This window comes from Lissotriton vulgaris, chromosome 10, assembly GCF_964263255.1.
Source record: "Lissotriton vulgaris chromosome 10, aLisVul1.2, whole genome shotgun sequence".
NCBI classification, from domain to species: domain Eukaryota; kingdom Metazoa; phylum Chordata; class Amphibia; order Caudata; family Salamandridae; genus Lissotriton; species Lissotriton vulgaris.
The window spans coordinates 940,478,059-940,494,809 of NC_141698.1; the positions used below are offsets into that span (position 1 = coordinate 940,478,059).

Below are 16,751 nucleotides of genomic sequence, written 5' to 3' on the forward strand. Positions count from 1 at the left end.
TCTTCAGAATCACCACTGCTCAACACATACTTCGCATTGCAAGCACCTCATCGGTATCATCCTTGATGAAGACGCAGGACTCTGCATCGCAGGCCAGTAGCTCCTCAGAACCTCTGCTGTGTGAGGCATCCTCGATGAGGGATCTTGCAATGCTCCACAAAAAAGGATTTAAGCTACTTTGTTCTGCAAGCCTAACTTGGTCCCTGTATGTGGCCCGCGCTCCATCACAGTCGGCCTGAACTTCTGACGTTGTTGCGGTCTGGAGAGACCAGATAATCAAAGTTGCAGCATTGTGCTTCTATGTACTATTTTCACTTACATCTGTAAAATTGTGCATCTCCGGTTCTACTGATTAGATGTTTGTTGTTTCGGTCTCAAATAATTCATCAAATTTTACTCTAGGTTTCTAAATTGGGTTAGTATTTTTCTTCGGTTGTGCTTTCACTTTATTACTGTTTAAAATGCTGCGTAAATACTATACACAATGCTATAAGTTAAGTGTGACTGCTTGTGCTAAGCTACAAGAGGGTTAAGTACAGGTTAATTTGGGGTTTACTTGTGACTACACTCTGACAGGAATTGTGATTTCTGCCTGAGTAGGGTTTCACCCCATTCAACCAGTAACTCTATTTCCTACATTCTTGATCAGCGGTGAGGATTTGGACTTGGGTTTGTGCAGTGCCATACAGTGATTTTGTGTTCCACTAAAAATCACAGTGTGAAGGGCCGACCCTTACCTCCAGGGCGCGGCGAACCAGTGTGGACTCCCATACCTTCGGAACCACCCATGCCGCAACTCAGACAACCCAGGCTACTCCTCTCTCTGTCTCCCTACAGGCGCTGACGGCAACACCGGTGCACAGCGGGCCGGAAGTGACCTTTCGTGACCCCGGAAGTGTGGCGGGTACTGAAGGACCGGAAGCGACCACACCTGACCCCGGAACTCCTTCTACTGGATCCCGACCAGATGGTAGAAAAGCCGACGACTCGGAGGACACAGGGTTCCCAGCAGTGGACTCGTGGCAGGAGTTAGCAGCACGCGAAGAACCAGCAGCAGAAAGCGGAGGAGAAAGGAAGAGCCGAGAGAAGGAAGAGGAAGAAGACGTTTGGTGTGAGGACTGGTGGCGTCCTCAGGAGGTGGCTGGAGAGCGGCCGTAACTCAGAGGAGAGTTACGGCGGGGCACGTGAGTAGCTTGTTACTTTTCTCCGTGTTTCCCCTTTGTAGTAGTGTACATAGCGTAAATAGACTCCCGAACCGCACTCACTGTAAAAACGTACACCGACACTGTATAGAACTGTGCACATTCCCCTTTCCCCCCCCCCCTCAAACCACACTCTCTACCCGCTACCCGTTTTCTGGCTCTCTCTCTCTACCTACCCTACCGCCCCTCCCTCACGTCCGTTTCAAACCCCCTCACTCCCCGGTGCAGGTGACAGTATTACGAGGTTTGTTGTCCTCCGGACTAACCGCCCTGTGTCTCTTTCTATTTACCTCCGAGGGGCACACCGTTACCTACACCACGGAAAGACGACCTCAGCCCAGCAGCGGACATCCTACCGACGACGCCTCGCCGAAACCTCATCACTACAACCTTACCTGAACTCCCACCCGGACAACTGTACTTCAAAGACCAACTTTCTGTACAATCAATAAAATTCTCGCTAATCATAGCGCACTTCATACGGCCTCCACGCCTGTTATTCCGGCCCGCCCTAACCCCCACTCCACACACAGATTAATAATTGGATTCCAATTCATAATATTAAAATTCTCTTTGATTGGCCGTTACACTTTTTCCAAATGTACTCTCATTCTGCCTGGCTGTCTGTGACCATACCTGCAGAGATGGAATTCAAGCTCATCAACCTGAAGAGCTACACTCTGGTTGAGCTCAAGCAAATCTGCAAGGAAAGGAGTCTGCCAACAAAGAAAGGCAAAAAGAGAGAGGAGCTTCAGGTGGGTCTGTGGGCCTGGGTGGAGGTTCACAAGTGATGACAGCAACAGATGTGAATGAAGGGGATGATATAGAGGATCAGTAGCAGGGCCTGGAGGGGAGGGAAATGACTTCTCCTGGGAGGAAAACTTAAAAATGCAGAGTTCTCTAACGACCACCAAAATAATTAGAAAGGGAATAATAGGAACCAAATCCTGTCCGAGCCTAAGAGAAATGGATTCTTTGACAAACAGATAGGACGTCTATCCTCCAGTATACTGAGTGCTACAAGTAAGGGCACTCCAAGAGAGAGACCAAATGTGCCAAGAGGGCAAATCCCCCACTGGTTTGCAGGCACTTGGGTTGGTCACTGTAGTGCTTGGGGAGAAGGTGGTCCCAGTCAGCTTGGGGGAGAGGTCAGAGATTACCTTAGTGTCTCAATGGGGTAGGTAGATGGTGCCAAAAGCCCATATGCCTTAATATCTTCCAAGTACAGGCAGCACATCACCATCAATTGGCACAGGGAGGAGGCTCAGAGACACATGTGTCAGCGTTGCTACTGTGAGGTGTCATCCGGTGTCTCAGAGCAAGTCCTCCCTAATAATTTCCATCAGGTAACAGACAATTGGGAGAGTCACTACCCCATGGCTTTGTTTCCCTTTGGGTGTAGGGGAATCTCAGGTTCTCTAAAAGTATCTGAGAGCTCTGCCATACCTGTAGACTGTCTATTGGCCAATGAGCTAGAGCACACTGTCTGGAAGGAAGTGGAGCTCAGGTCCCACCTGGAGATGTTAGGCTTACATGAATATGTCCGTATGACCCAAGGTCTGTGGCTTCCCAAGAGGGGAAGTCTGGAGCCGGGGAAAATGGGCCTGGCAGCTGCCAAGAAGAGGAAGGGCAAGGGGTGTGGCAAACCAGACACTGAAGTTCCCATGGTCCATGTTGACGGAGCACCAGAGGAAGCCACCCCTGAGCCTACCAGGAAGGACACTGCTCTCCTGTGAGACCTGCCTGAGCTTGCTGGATGGCAGTTGAGAGCGAGCCCAGTAGGGAGGAGTTTTGCAAGGTGCAGAAAGAGTGCAAAACTCTAGAGGGCTTGAGGAATCAACCTGAGACCAAGGCAGCAGGTCATAACTCTGGAGACCACCTAATCTATTGGGAGAATGATCCTTCACAGTGAGCCTAAGGTTCCTGGACCTGATGTAGCTTGTGTGCTGGTGGTCCCCCAGTGTTATAGGGCCTGTTGGAAATGGCCCTTTTTGCAGGGTTATCCCTAAACTTTTTGCTTCTTCCTCCTTTATTTTTCCTGACCAGGACTATGGGCGCACAACTACTGCTGATCAGTGCTAAAGTGCATATGCTCTCTGTAAAATTGTTATTGTAATTGGTTATCCATGATTGGCATATTTGTATCACCAAGAAGTCCCTAGTAAAGTGCACTGAGTGTGCCAGGGCTGGTGATACAAACGCTACTGGTGGGCCTGCAGCACTGATTGTGCCACCCACATGAGTAGCCCTAAAATGGTGTCTCAGGCCTGCCACCGCAGTGCCTGTGTGCAGTCTGTGAACTGCCATGTCCTCCTGGTCAGTGTCCCCACTGACCAGGCCTAACCCTTCCCTTTCTGTACACATTGGTCACCCCTATGGAAGGCCCAAGGTACCCCCTTGGGCAGGGTGCGGTGTATGTGAAAGGTAGAGCATGTGCTAGTGCAGGTGACCTGCTCTGGTAGTGAATTACAGCCATTTTCGTTTTTCACTATTGTAAGGCTATCTTGCCCATAGGCTATCATGGGGAATACTGGCTACAGTGGCTACCAGCAAATCTTCCCATAGGAGCAAGATGGGACATAAAAGTCTGGTATCCCTGGACTCAGAATTTAATAACACATCTTTTAGGAAAGGTGGTTTTTAAATCCTGTGTTTCGGTTCAGGCGCAGTTCCATGGGCAGCATATTCCATAGTTTAGCTGCCCCGTACGAGAAAGACTTACCACCCCAATGGACTCTCTTTGTTTTAGGAAGCAGACCAAACCCAGACTACCAGATCTTAGTGGGCGAGGTGGCACGTAGCGAGGAAATAGTTTTACCATGTCCTCAGCCCCTTTCCCATTTACAACTTTGTGAACTAGGCAAAGGGCCTTAAACTGCACCCTTCGACTAACAGGAAGCCAGTGAAGTTGACGGATGCTGTGCGATGTCGGGTGACGTTTAGGGAGATCTAGCAGTACTCTCGCAGCAGCATTTTGCAATGACTGGAGTTTGGAGAGCTGCCTTTCTCCACTCCCCAGGTACATTGCGTTACAGTAGTCGATGTGTGATAGGACCAGGGCTCCGACTATTGTCTTCCTTAAGGTGAAGGGTATGAATGGCAATATCTTCCTAAGGACCTTGATTGTGAAGATTGTGAAGAAACAGGCCGATGTTACTTGATGGATTTGTGACATAAAGGTCAGATCTTTATCCATCACAAAACCTAGGTTCCTGACTTTTTGTGCTGGAACAGGGCAGGTGCCTGCTTCTGGAGGCCACCATAGATGATTCCAGATAGAGGGATTATGTCCAAATTCGATTACCTCTGTTTTTTCTGTGTTAAGCTTTGAAACGTTTTTATTCATCCAGTTCTTTAGGCTAAGGAGACAATTCCGAAAGCGCTCCGCTGGGAGTTCTACTGTCTGGGTGAGTGACACCACTAGCTGAGTGTCATCAGCGTAGGACACCAGTTTACAGCCATGAGTTTTTATGAGTTTGGCCAGTGGTGTCACATACAGATTAAACAGGGAGGGGGAGAGTGCCGATCCCTGGAGAACTCCGCACGGGAGAGAAAACTCTACAGATTGAATTCCGTCCCAGTGTATTTGTTGTATTCTGGCTTCAAGAAAATATCTGAGTCATCCCACATGGATTTCATGTATGCAGACACGAAGTGGGATGAGTATGCGGTAACATACAAGTACTCTACACCTTATCATCCTCAAAGCAATGGGCTTATTGAGAGATTCAGCAAGACCATGAAAGGCATGATAATGGACCTATATGAGCCCATGAGGCAGAAGTAGGACGTCCTTTTGTATTGTCTTAAGCTCACCTACAGTGAGGTGCAAAAGAAGGGGGTTAAGTTGAGACCATGTAAGCTCCTCTATGGATATCCTGTTAGGGGACCTCTCAGCTTTGTGAGAAATGGATGGGAGCAAGCTCCCAGGAAACTCCCTCAGGATGTAGTATGCTACATGCTGGTTCTCCACAACTAGAAGCAACACTTCTAGGAGAAGGCTAATTGGCTAATGCAAACATGAACAGCCAACATACAGTGGATACAATATGTGGAAATAAAACAAGATTCTGCAAATGATCTCACTGAGGAAATAATGATTTAGGGAACTGAAACTATGTTTGGTCATGCAATCATTAAAAATATTGGCGAGCCATTTTACATTTTCTAAGCTGTATTCGGCATATATAATTAAAGTAATCACACAAACACCTTTATTAGGGTTACCATCAGAAGTAAAAGACCTTGTGAAGGGTCAAAGGGAAATTATATTTATAGCGCAGCTGGCAAGGTAATTGATTGCACAAGATTGGACAACTGGGAAGGCTTGCAACGTTTGTCATTTGTCTTAAGAAAATTAACACCAGTTCTTGTCTAGAACAGTTTTATGCAGTAAGGACCAGTGGTATTTAAAACTTTCTCAATGAAGGCGCTGTATGTATGACATATACAAAAGATGAAGAAAATGTGACAGTTTGTATTTTTGTCATTGCGGTCTTTGATATTCAGTGCATGAAATTTCTTTCTTTAACAAGAACTGCAATATTTCTTCCGGAACCTTAAATGACAATGTGAGGTGATGAAGAGGCTAAAATAAATAGAACTGCTAGAGTCGAGATGAGTTTAAGAATGTAGCCTTTGTGAATAAGAATGCTCTAAACTATTATTTTCAGAGTGGATGAAAAACAATCATAAGGTGGTTTAGCAGGATTGTCAAATCTTAAGTAACAAGAATGCACGTCATTTGGTGACATTAAGAAGCACAAACATGGACTGGGGTGGAAAAGCAAGATGGATAAGAGGAAAAAGCTAACCTTCCTGCAGCAATCTTAAAATGTAAGCAAACAATGGAGTTCATCAGCTTGTTAAATAGAATTAAGTGTCATATACACAATGTAGAGAATCGACAGCAGGGTCACATAAGGAGGAGAGAAAAATTTCCCCAGCATATTTATGCTCTACGCACATTATTGTGAGCAGATTGGACAGAAAGTGTCTATGCTGGGGAGCAGTGGTGGCCGACACGTCTCGCTGGTGTCGGGGCGAGCGCGGGGAGGGGTATGGGGGCACGCAGGGTTACATGTAAAAAAAATAAAAATAAACACTTACCTTACCACCGAGTCCCACGTATCTGCTCCTGATCTGTTTCGGACTCCAGGAACAGGAAGCACAGCCAGGCTCCCCTGACCAATCACAACGCTGCAATGGAGCATTGTGATTGGTCTGAGCACTGTGATTCGGTGCTCAGCCAGGGACGAGGGTCCTGGGCATATTCTCCATGCAGGCTGTAATGCAGCCTGCATTGAGAACAGGGAAAGTGTGCTTGACTGTCTTGGGCGGCCCAAGAGGGCTGGCCAAACAGTCATTGCGCACTTAGAAGGATTCTACCACTCCTCCTCTGCTCTGCCAGCTCCCTCACGCAAAGCTGCTGCAACAGGAGGACAAAATAAAATGATAATAACATTACGTTATTAGCATTTAATTGTTTCCTATCCTTTACTGCTTCAAGACAGTGGGGCGCGCTCCTCCGCCTTAGTAGAAGAGTCGCCCCTGCTTGGGAGATTTTGGAATTGGAGTAAACATTTGTCATGATGCAAAGTCTCTATGCAGGTGGAGATGAATGAGGATATTTGGGTAGAAATAGAATCAGGGTCAGATCAAATCATGGTAATATGTGTAGGAAAGTGAGGAGAAACTACATAAGCAAAGGAAAATCAACGTTTTGGAGACAATATCCTGAGATATTGCTGGAATTTTAACAGAAAATCAATACATTGTATTTTGTGGATAATGAAAAGCGAAGGAGAACCCAACACCAAAATAGTAAACTGATGTAAGAAAATGGCATGTACAGTATCCCTACTAAGGCTCGACTCTGTTAAGCAATGTGTTACCTCAACAGCCTCAGTGGACAGACTGGTTATATCACAGAGAGAAATGGTGGGGAGATCTGGTGATACATGTGAAGGTGTCAAGGTGGAAGGAAACATTTTAGGAGGGGAATGAGGAGTGAATGCAGTTGCCTTTAGTTTCACTACTGTTCTATCATATTTTAAGCTGCATTTATGGTTTGCAGCTTCCTTTTGTGCCATGTTTTGTTAACTACTTTTGTATAGTGCTCTAACACCACAGAGAAAACCCTATTTGGGAGGCCACAGGGCAAATAGGGGCTACTGGGTATCTACCATAGGGTTGGGCTTGTTTGCTTCTAATGACCCTTGGGGATGTACCATGTTACAACGCATACCATTACAACTACCTACCATTACAACGCGACCATTACAACGCATACCATTACAACGCATAGCGCTTTGAGGTGCTGGATAGTGGTAAGTATAATTTACTATTCCAACTCCAGTCCCCGTGGACACTAGGGAAGGTGTTGGATAGTAAATTATACTTATTCCCTATCCTAGAGCGCCCCCCAGCGCAATGCGTTGTAATGGTATGCGTTTTAAAAGTTGCGTTGTAACAGTAGGTAGTTGTAAAAGTTGCGTTGTAACAGGTGCATACCGACCCTGGGTCTGTCCGCGGACTGGGACAAGTACTAACTCGTCCACACTCAACTCTTGTCCTGACTCTCACTCTCCTGTTCCTGGGTGGTCCTCTCCTTATCTATGGGACCAACAGGAGCAGTGTGAATATAGCTCAGGTATCACCCCCAAATATTGCATGCACTCAGCTTCTACAAGTCCGTTACCACACATTGGTTGAATTAGTCCTCCGAGGCCTGCTTTGGCTGCAAAGACTCTTAGGCACACACACACACTCCATCGGTGTGGCAACAGGCTGGCTGGCAGCTTAGTTTCTCCCGCCTCAGGAACATGGGCACATTACAGCAACATGCCTACTCTGGTCTTGCCGGTGAGCAGGAATAGGCACTCATGATGTGGAGCAGTCCTATCCAGACCATTGAGGCATACACTAGTCTTTGGGTTCTTTGAGCCCATCGCGTGGCCTGGTGAATTTCACTGGGGCCCTGATCAGGGAGGTTACACTTTGGCAGCTACAACTTCCTCAGGCTGGGCTTAATTTCGGTAGCTGCAGCCCTGAAAAGGCCACATGCAACTTCAAAAGTTGTAGCTATCACATGAGTTTGTCACACTTGGCAGTTGTGGTCATGCAGAATCCAATCACCTCTTGGGCTGTCGCGGTTATGTACAGACCAGTCTTAAGATGGGCATTTGCTGCCACACATTACCTTATCACAAGTGGCGCCGGTATGGCAATACACGATCTTGAGCTTGGCAGTTCCAGCCGTATACAGGCCGATCACAACTTTCAATTACAGCCTAGACCGGGCTTTGTGGCTGCAGAGTCATGGGCCTCAGCAGGTGGGAACAGCCTGCAGGCCCACTGACACTGGTCTAACAGACCGCTTAATTACGTATGGAATTTGTGTCTACTGCTTGGGCTTTAGTTTTTAACGAAGGGCTACATTTTTGGGTTGGGTTCATTCTGCATTGCAGGGGGCTAATGTGACTTTGTTGCAATGTATTATGAGTTAATTGCTGTTTTTTTAATTTTCAAGCCAAATTAGAATGATCAAGCTATGAATACATTTGTAATAAATACATTGTTGCATTGAGGAATTAATGATCTTGATGATTAATTGTATGATTGGGCTCGGAAGAGTTGTGTTTTTATTTGAATGATGCGTGGGTACTATTTTGCTCCACAATTCCCACTACCTATTGTTGTTTGTGATCCAACAGAGCCCCACATACACTGGGGCCACAAAGCACCTCACTATTCCCTGGTTTCACAGCAGTCCTCTGTGTACTGTGTGGAGCACTCAGTTTCTTAGCCATAGAGACCTAGGGCCAGATGTAGGATGGCAAATACCGGTCGGTAACGGCCGATTTTGGCCGTTACCGACCGCTATTTGCTGTTAGACATGTAGGGGGCCTTATAGTTACAGAATCGGTATATTTACAGATTCTGTAAATTTACCGATTCTGTAAAATACCGAATCAGTAAATTTACCGAATCGGTAAATCAAGATGTAGGTGGCACTTTAAACAGTGCCACAGGCCCTTACTGATTCGTTATTTACCACCAAATACTATTTGGTGGTAAATAACGAATACCTGCGTACATGCACATCTGTGCATGTACACCTGTGCCATGTGGCACACAGACATGCCCTAAGGGCACGTCTGTGTGTCACATGGCACACAAGCCTGAATCAGGGGTGCAACAGGGTGTCAAAGTGACACCCTGTCCCCCTTGCAAAATCGGTAATTTTACCAAATTGGTATTTACCGATTCAGTAATTGACATTGATTCCTATGGGCCTTAAGGCCCATAGGAATCAATGGCGATTACCAAATCAGTAAATACCGATTCGGTAATTACCGAATAATACAGATTCGGTAAAAATTACCGATTTTTTACCTACATCTGATTTACCGAATCTAGAATACCGAATCAGTAAAATTCGGTATTCTAGAGTCGGTAAATCAGATTTACCTACATCGGGCCCCTTGTGAGGTAGTGGTGATCCCAATTTTATACACACCTGGCAGACAGGAGACCTATACACTGCCTAAAACTGAAGGACTGGTTTAGTGTGATTTTCCTTTTGAGGGTCCTTTCCTGGCTGGTTTCAAGACGTAGGTAAATGCAATAAGAAGGGCCCCACAAACCAAAGGGACGGGGCTCAATGAAAGATTGTCAAGTCATAAATAATACTTTTTAGAACTACTGGTCATTCACCAGCTCTACACACAGACACCCACACAGCAAGCATTCATAACCCCACACCTGAATGAGCCAAATGCTACAATGTTAACTGAATATTTATGTCACAAACTTTCTAATAAAAAATAATCTGTATAATAAATATCATTACAGACTTTCAAAAGTTTAAAATCCATTCAATAAAAAGGGCTAAACACAAATGTTCTTTAAAAATGCATAACAAACGCACAAAATCAACGATTTAGAAGAGGGAAAACAAACAAGACAATTACATCTTTCATTGATTTGAGCTAGTTTGAAGGAATCAGTCAAAACGTATGATAAACAATTCCTTTTCTAATGTGTTCATCTGTTCCTCAAACTAGGCGCGTTTCAGTGGAAAATGTAATTTGTGATTGATTACCTTCAACATTTTTTTAAAATATTTTTCCCTCATATAATTGTAAATAAAATACAAGTCCAATAAGGACAACCTTCTTTCTAATGTCGCAGGTTCGGAACAGGTGCAGTCCCACCATCAATTGATATGTTACACAGGTAGGAAAATATATTCAGAACCTCACTGAGGTGTGAGTCCTAAGCTTAAGTCTCATTCAAAATTGACACTTAAAATAGCTGACTGACAATCCTGTTAGTTGTTTACAGCTTGCAAATTGTAGGCTTTCTTCATTATATATACTACACTAATACTAAAAGTTAAAGACTGTTGGCAAAAGGTTGGTGCTTAATTTGGGACCACCTTTTTCAACCAGCCTTATGATATATCTGGCCCTATGTTCAACTGATAAAAATATTCATGCTCTCCTACAGAACTAAATGAAGCTGTGCACTACTACTAATGATAAAATGTGCACTGCTCCTAATGATAAAATGTGCACTGCTCCTAATGATAAAAGGTGCATGTCTACTAATGATAAAAGGCGCAAGGCAGAGGTGCACAGCTACTAATGATAAAAGGTGCACGGCTACTAATGATAAAAGGTGCACAGCTACTAATGATAAAAGGTGCACGGTTACTAATGATAAAAGGTGTACGGCTACTAATGATAAAAGGAGGACGGCTACTAATGATAAAAGGTGCAAGGTTACTAATGATAAAAGGTGCACGGCTACTAATGATAAAAGGCGCAAGGCAAAGGTGCACAGCTACTAATGATAAAAGGTGCACGGCTACTAATGATAAAAGGTGCACGGCTACTAATGATAAAAGGTGCACGGTTACTAATAATAAAAGGTGCACGGCTACTAATGATAAAAGGAGGACAGCTACTAATGATAAAAGGTGCAAGGTTACTAATGATAAAAGGTGCACGGCTACTAATGATAAAAGGTGCACGGCTACTAATGATAAAAGGTGTACGGTTACTAATGATAAAAGGTGCACGGCTACTAATGATAAAAGGTGCACGGTTACTAATGATAAAAGGTGCACGGCTACAAATGATAAAAGGTGCACGGCAACTAATGATAAAAGGTGCACGGCTACTAATGATAAAAGGTGCACGGCTACTAATGATAAAAGGTGCACGGTTACTAATGATAAAAGGTGCACGGTTACTAATGATAAAAGGTGTACGGCTACTAATGATAAAAGGTGCACGGCTACTAATGATAAAAGGTGCACGACTACCAATGAAAAAAGGTGCAGGTAACTAATGATAAAAGGTGCACGGCAAAGGTGCACGGCAACTAATGATAAAAGGTGCACGGCAAAGGTGCACAGCAACTAATGATAAAAGGTGCACCGCAAAGGTGCACGGCTACTAATGATAAAAGGTGCACCGCTACTAATGATAAAAGGTGCACAGCTACTAATGATAAAAGGTGCACTGCTCCTAATGATAAAAGGTGCACTGCTACTAATGATTAAAGGTGCACAGCTACTAATGATAAAAGGTGCACAGCTACTAATGATAAAAGGTGCACGGCTCCTAATGATAAAAGGTGCACGGCTACTAATGATAAAAGGTGCAGTGAGTTTGGGCAAATGTACTGAATTATTAATTGAACTATTGATCTTAGTCTGACCGGACAAGTGGAAAACCCTGGATCTGTGGGTCTCCGGTTCTAAACTATCCCTATCAATCCTGGGGGCAAAGCGCTCCACCCTTAGCATAAATCGCCCAGTTCTGATTTTATGTCACTTTCTATCTCAGCAAAGTGAGTGTTATTCTGTTGCCACAGGCGGGAAATGCTGCAACATTTATTGGAGAAAACATTATTCAACACTCACACAACCTACGGCGATTTAAAACGAGAAGGAAATGGACTTCCTGAACCCCCACCCCCGCGTTCGCCTAATGGCTGAGGTGATGGATGTGATTCCGAAATCTGATCAAGAGACTTAGGCAGGGTAGGCCAGGTGCAAGCAAACGAGGGTGTACATTACTCACAAACACCAACGCAAAAAAGCCACTCTCCCATCATTGTAAATTTAAAAAAAAACATATTTTGTAATGTTCTTTTTAAAGCCCTGAACAACGTATTCATTAGGCGTGTCTTTTTCGTACCTTCTTTGATTTCCGGTTTCCGTTCTTCAACTTCCATCTGTAAATCGTCTACAATTTTGAGCTCTGCCAGCTCCTCATCCTCTTCATCCACTACAAAGAGCAAGACAAAAAGTGTTATTAACGTTTGAACTGATGGTTACAGCACAGTGTTATCGCCCGATACCCTCCTCTCTCCCCACCCACCCTGACTGCATCCTTATGTCTGCTCTCCTACCTTCCATGCTCTTCCTATTTACCAAACACTATAGTACAACATTATGCATACAATATGTATTCTTAAACTATACCAATTCTCTCATGCCACCCTAATTATTTGAAACGCTTCTTATGCCCTCCTGCCCTATGCCATTGTCCTACTGTTGCCTAATTTGCCAGCTAAGGCTCATATGCATTAAAGCATTTTCCCATCGATACAGAATAGATAAAACCCTTTAATAAATCATGCCCCAAGTTATTTATTATATTTTAACCGGCATCCTTCGTGGTTCTTACACATTGTGAAGAAATAGCTCTGCTTCCCTTCTGCCATGCTTGTCCACTTGATTTTCCAGTTACAGTCCACATATGGACTATGCCAAATCTATTAGGGTGTCTTGCAGTCACTGCATCTCTACTTGCACATGCTTACTCCTGCCTGTCTGTAATAATATGCTTACTCACAAGAGATATGAATTGAAAGGCACTCATTTATGGCCAGATGTACGAAGAGGCAAGTTTAAAAAAGTAGGAGCAAATTGCGCATCAGTTTTTTGCAAACTGCCTCTGATTTTGCAATGCAACGTTTGTAGTATAGGTCACATCGGAACACATCCAGTCACAGGAGGTAGCTACAGACACAGGGCTATTGGCCTGCACGGAACAGCACACCTCAACCCCGAAGCATTCCCAAATGGCAATTTTTATTTTTTTTAAACAGCCTTTGTTTCTTAAAAGAACTCGTGGTGCCTTTAAAATACAAAAATTAAAATAAAGTAAAAAGCTTGCTGTTTGTGAAAACTTCGGGGGGAGCAGCACTGGTCCCCTGAACAACTGTGTATCCACACAGCCACAGTCACCCAGCACCATTTACCAAAGGGAAGGTGTCCTGGAGCGATTAACCCAGAGAAGGTGAACTCGCTAAGCACTGACTAGGCCAAAACTAGAACCTTGCTGAACTTGAACAATCCGGATCTAAAATTAATTGGAAAACCATTAACCCTTTATAAACCTAGGAATCCTTTTGGACTAACCTATGTGAATGGATCATTGTGATACATCAATAGGAATAGAAGAAGAAGTCCCAGGAGAAGGGCCGAAACGCGTTGGCTACGCTGATGAAAATATTTTGTACATTTTCCAATAAAAAGAATTAATCAACACACAACAAGCCTGAAGAATATTGAATTAATCTAGAAAACGTATTGCAATTTATTAGAAAATAGAAAATTGTAATTGATCAATCTTGTGTTGGTTGGTAAAAGACAACATTCTGACATAACAACGAACAGTGAGTGCTTATCTATTTTGACGCTGTAACAAATACCTACAAGAATTTTACAGTTGCAAACCCTATGATTTTGGGAAGAGCAGTGTTTGCAAACACAAAATGGCTTTTCACACATGGCCCCTTGTCTCTTCCTGATCAAACCTTAAGTGTTTACTTTTTGTTAGTGGTGTTAATGTAAAGGGATTTACCTATTTTACTTGCTCAAAATACATCGCTAAGCGCAAAGAAAACTTACTAGGCAAACGAGTGCTAGATAAGTTGTCTATCACATTAACATATCTCGCTTTACCAAATAAATACATAAAGAAACAAACGGACAAATAATGGATTTCTTCATGATGATTTGTACTTTTACTTCCCAGCTCGAGACTTTCTGGCGTGCAAATAGCGCGGATGCATAATGTTTAACCACGAGAATTGCAAGCAGCTTGAAGCACATCACTGTAAAGGATTTGCCACCATGGAACAGTTCCCTTCTAACGGAACCGACTTCCTGCAATGCGAGCTAAAGATCGCGGGGTTCACGTCCAGTGGCAAGCACCTGCTCGCATCCCCCGTGGCAAGGCTCCGTTTTAAACGCTTTCAGACCCTCCACCGGGCTCTGGGGATTTATATCAAGCCGGCAAGGGAGATGATGAAAACAACGCGGGAGCCCGGCAGACATACCCCACGTGGACACCTGTTCCGCAGAAACCTCATTTCCAATTCATTTCTCATCAGGCTCGTTCTCTTACGTGACCCACAGGAAGGGGTTAAGGAGGGGGTTGACCTCGGGTGGTGCGCCATTGGCAAGTAAACAACGCGCATACAGTTCAGACAAGCCTCTGCCATCAGAATGAAGGAAAAGCCATGATGAGAAATGGCATTTGCAGTTCCAGGCGAAGCTCTCGCATTAATGTGAAACTAATGACTGCTAGAGAAATTGACATATGTCAGCTACCACTGCCAGATGTTACATTACCATTTTTTGGTCTATGCAAATGTCTGCTTTTTTTCCACCCTCTTCCGCATTTTTGGGGGCCGCTGGATAATTTTCTTTTCAGAGTATTTTCAAAGGTTACAAGTCACTTCCTAACGATGCAACACGGCTAATACAAGCATGCATTCAGAGGAGGAAACATTAAAATTGTTTTCTAGATGTTTCTTTTCTTCATTTTTTTTGCTGTGTAGTGCGTTGTGGAGTTGGAAAAGGGAAGTAGGAAGAGAGAGAGGCTCAGAGCGAGGAAAAGAAGAGAAAAAACACGAGAAGGAGCAGAGAGAATCAAGAAAGGCAGACACAAAGCGGAGGAGAATGAAGGTATATGTTACATCATGGGAATGATAGAGATATAATATGAGCGATGGGCGAGAGAGACAGACAGACAGACAGCCACCTACCTTCAGAGTATGTCTATTTAGCCTAAAATAATGTCAGAGCCATTGTTTGCTTTTATTGTATTGCATTGTAAGTGAACATATATGGAGGTTCATACTCAGCACTAAAAGCGGAAGAGCATTGGCAGATGGGTATCCACACCATGGAGGTTCGATTGGGGGGAGTTGCTTGGTTGGAAGAGTGTTGAATTAACTGAACTATGTACTTATTTTTCTATAGCGCCACTCTACTCTGATGGTTTCAGCTCACTTTCAATGTAACAAAGAGCAGAGAATTGGTCACACACTATATTAAACATTTAGGCCTTCATCATGATGTCGGGAGGACCGTCACCGACAGGCCGCTGGTGGCAGTCTGGCCAACATCCAGGGCTACGGTCTGACCACCGGATTACCAAACTGTGGGAGCGCAGAGGGTGGGGGGAAAGACCGCCACCTACGACAGGAACAAGGAGCCCGCCGGGGCAGCAGTCGGACAGCAATCCCTACAATGAAGGTGGTGCCTGCCCGGGCTCTGCAGTAGGGATTATGATGTCCATTTCTGACGGCCTTTTCATGGCGGTCCCACCATGGATGGACCAGGAACCAAAACCAGCCCTGGCAAACAGCTTGGCCGGCCCCCGGGGGGAGGGGGGTTACTAGGTGGATGGACCACTCCTGTCTCACCGTAGCAGCTTTTGTTACCGTGGGCGATACTGCAGTTATGCTGCAAAACCAGCCACCGGTAACAAACTGCCTCCCACCCTGGTGGCCCACCAGGGAAACACCTGGTGCCTGCTATGTCCAGTCCGGCCCTGGGTCCCGCTGCCTTGCAAAGGCTGTCAGAACGGGACTTTGGGAGCCTCTAACAGGACCCCTAGACCCCATGGCCCACAGATATGTGGCCAGGGGGGCAAATGTGGTGCCCCCACAAACATCCAAGCATCACGTGCAAGGTACCACATGGTGCCTGCCACACAGTGCATGCATGTTTGAAAACATGCCTTTTTCTACTGCAGCATGTGCTGCGACCCATTTCCGGGCCCCAACACAAGCCACAATGGAAAAAGGCATATTTCTGAGAGCCTAACCGGTGGTCTTATCATAGTATGGCAGGTGGTACCATGGACTACTTGGCGGGTGGTCTCCATCCCACTGCAATAGCAGATGGATGCTCGTCCAACTGCCATCATAATGATGTCCTTGATGTGAAATATTTTGGAGTAATGCTTGGTTGATTCCAGTGTTTTTATCCGGATTACCAAATGGCATAATTGCAGAATTTTGCAGAGAGCCAACCTTATGAAAAGAGCAGTGTAAAGCGTGATATTTACATGGTGGAGATGCAACTGGTGGTCTCTACCATGATAGACAGCCGCACATATCCTTAAGGTTACTTGAAATAAAGGTAGATTAATCTGATTGGGGTTGAAGGTCTGTGGTTTCATTGACTGATTTGCCATGGTGAGTTACTGCTACAGGAGACCATGTTATCCT

The 16,751-nt window shown here is 44.8% G+C and overlaps 1 protein-coding gene across 1 annotated transcript in view; it reads right to left on the reverse strand.

Annotated features, from left to right (window-relative positions):
• Positions 1-16,751, reverse strand: part of DYNC1I1 (dynein cytoplasmic 1 intermediate chain 1) — a 1,862,117-nt gene that overhangs the window by 851,938 nt on the left and 993,428 nt on the right. Inside the window, exon 8 of the mRNA XM_086941928.1 lies at positions 12,416-12,505. Within this exon, the coding sequence (XP_086798054.1) occupies positions 12,416-12,505 (90 nt within the window). The remainder of the gene's footprint in view (positions 1-12,415; positions 12,506-16,751) is intronic.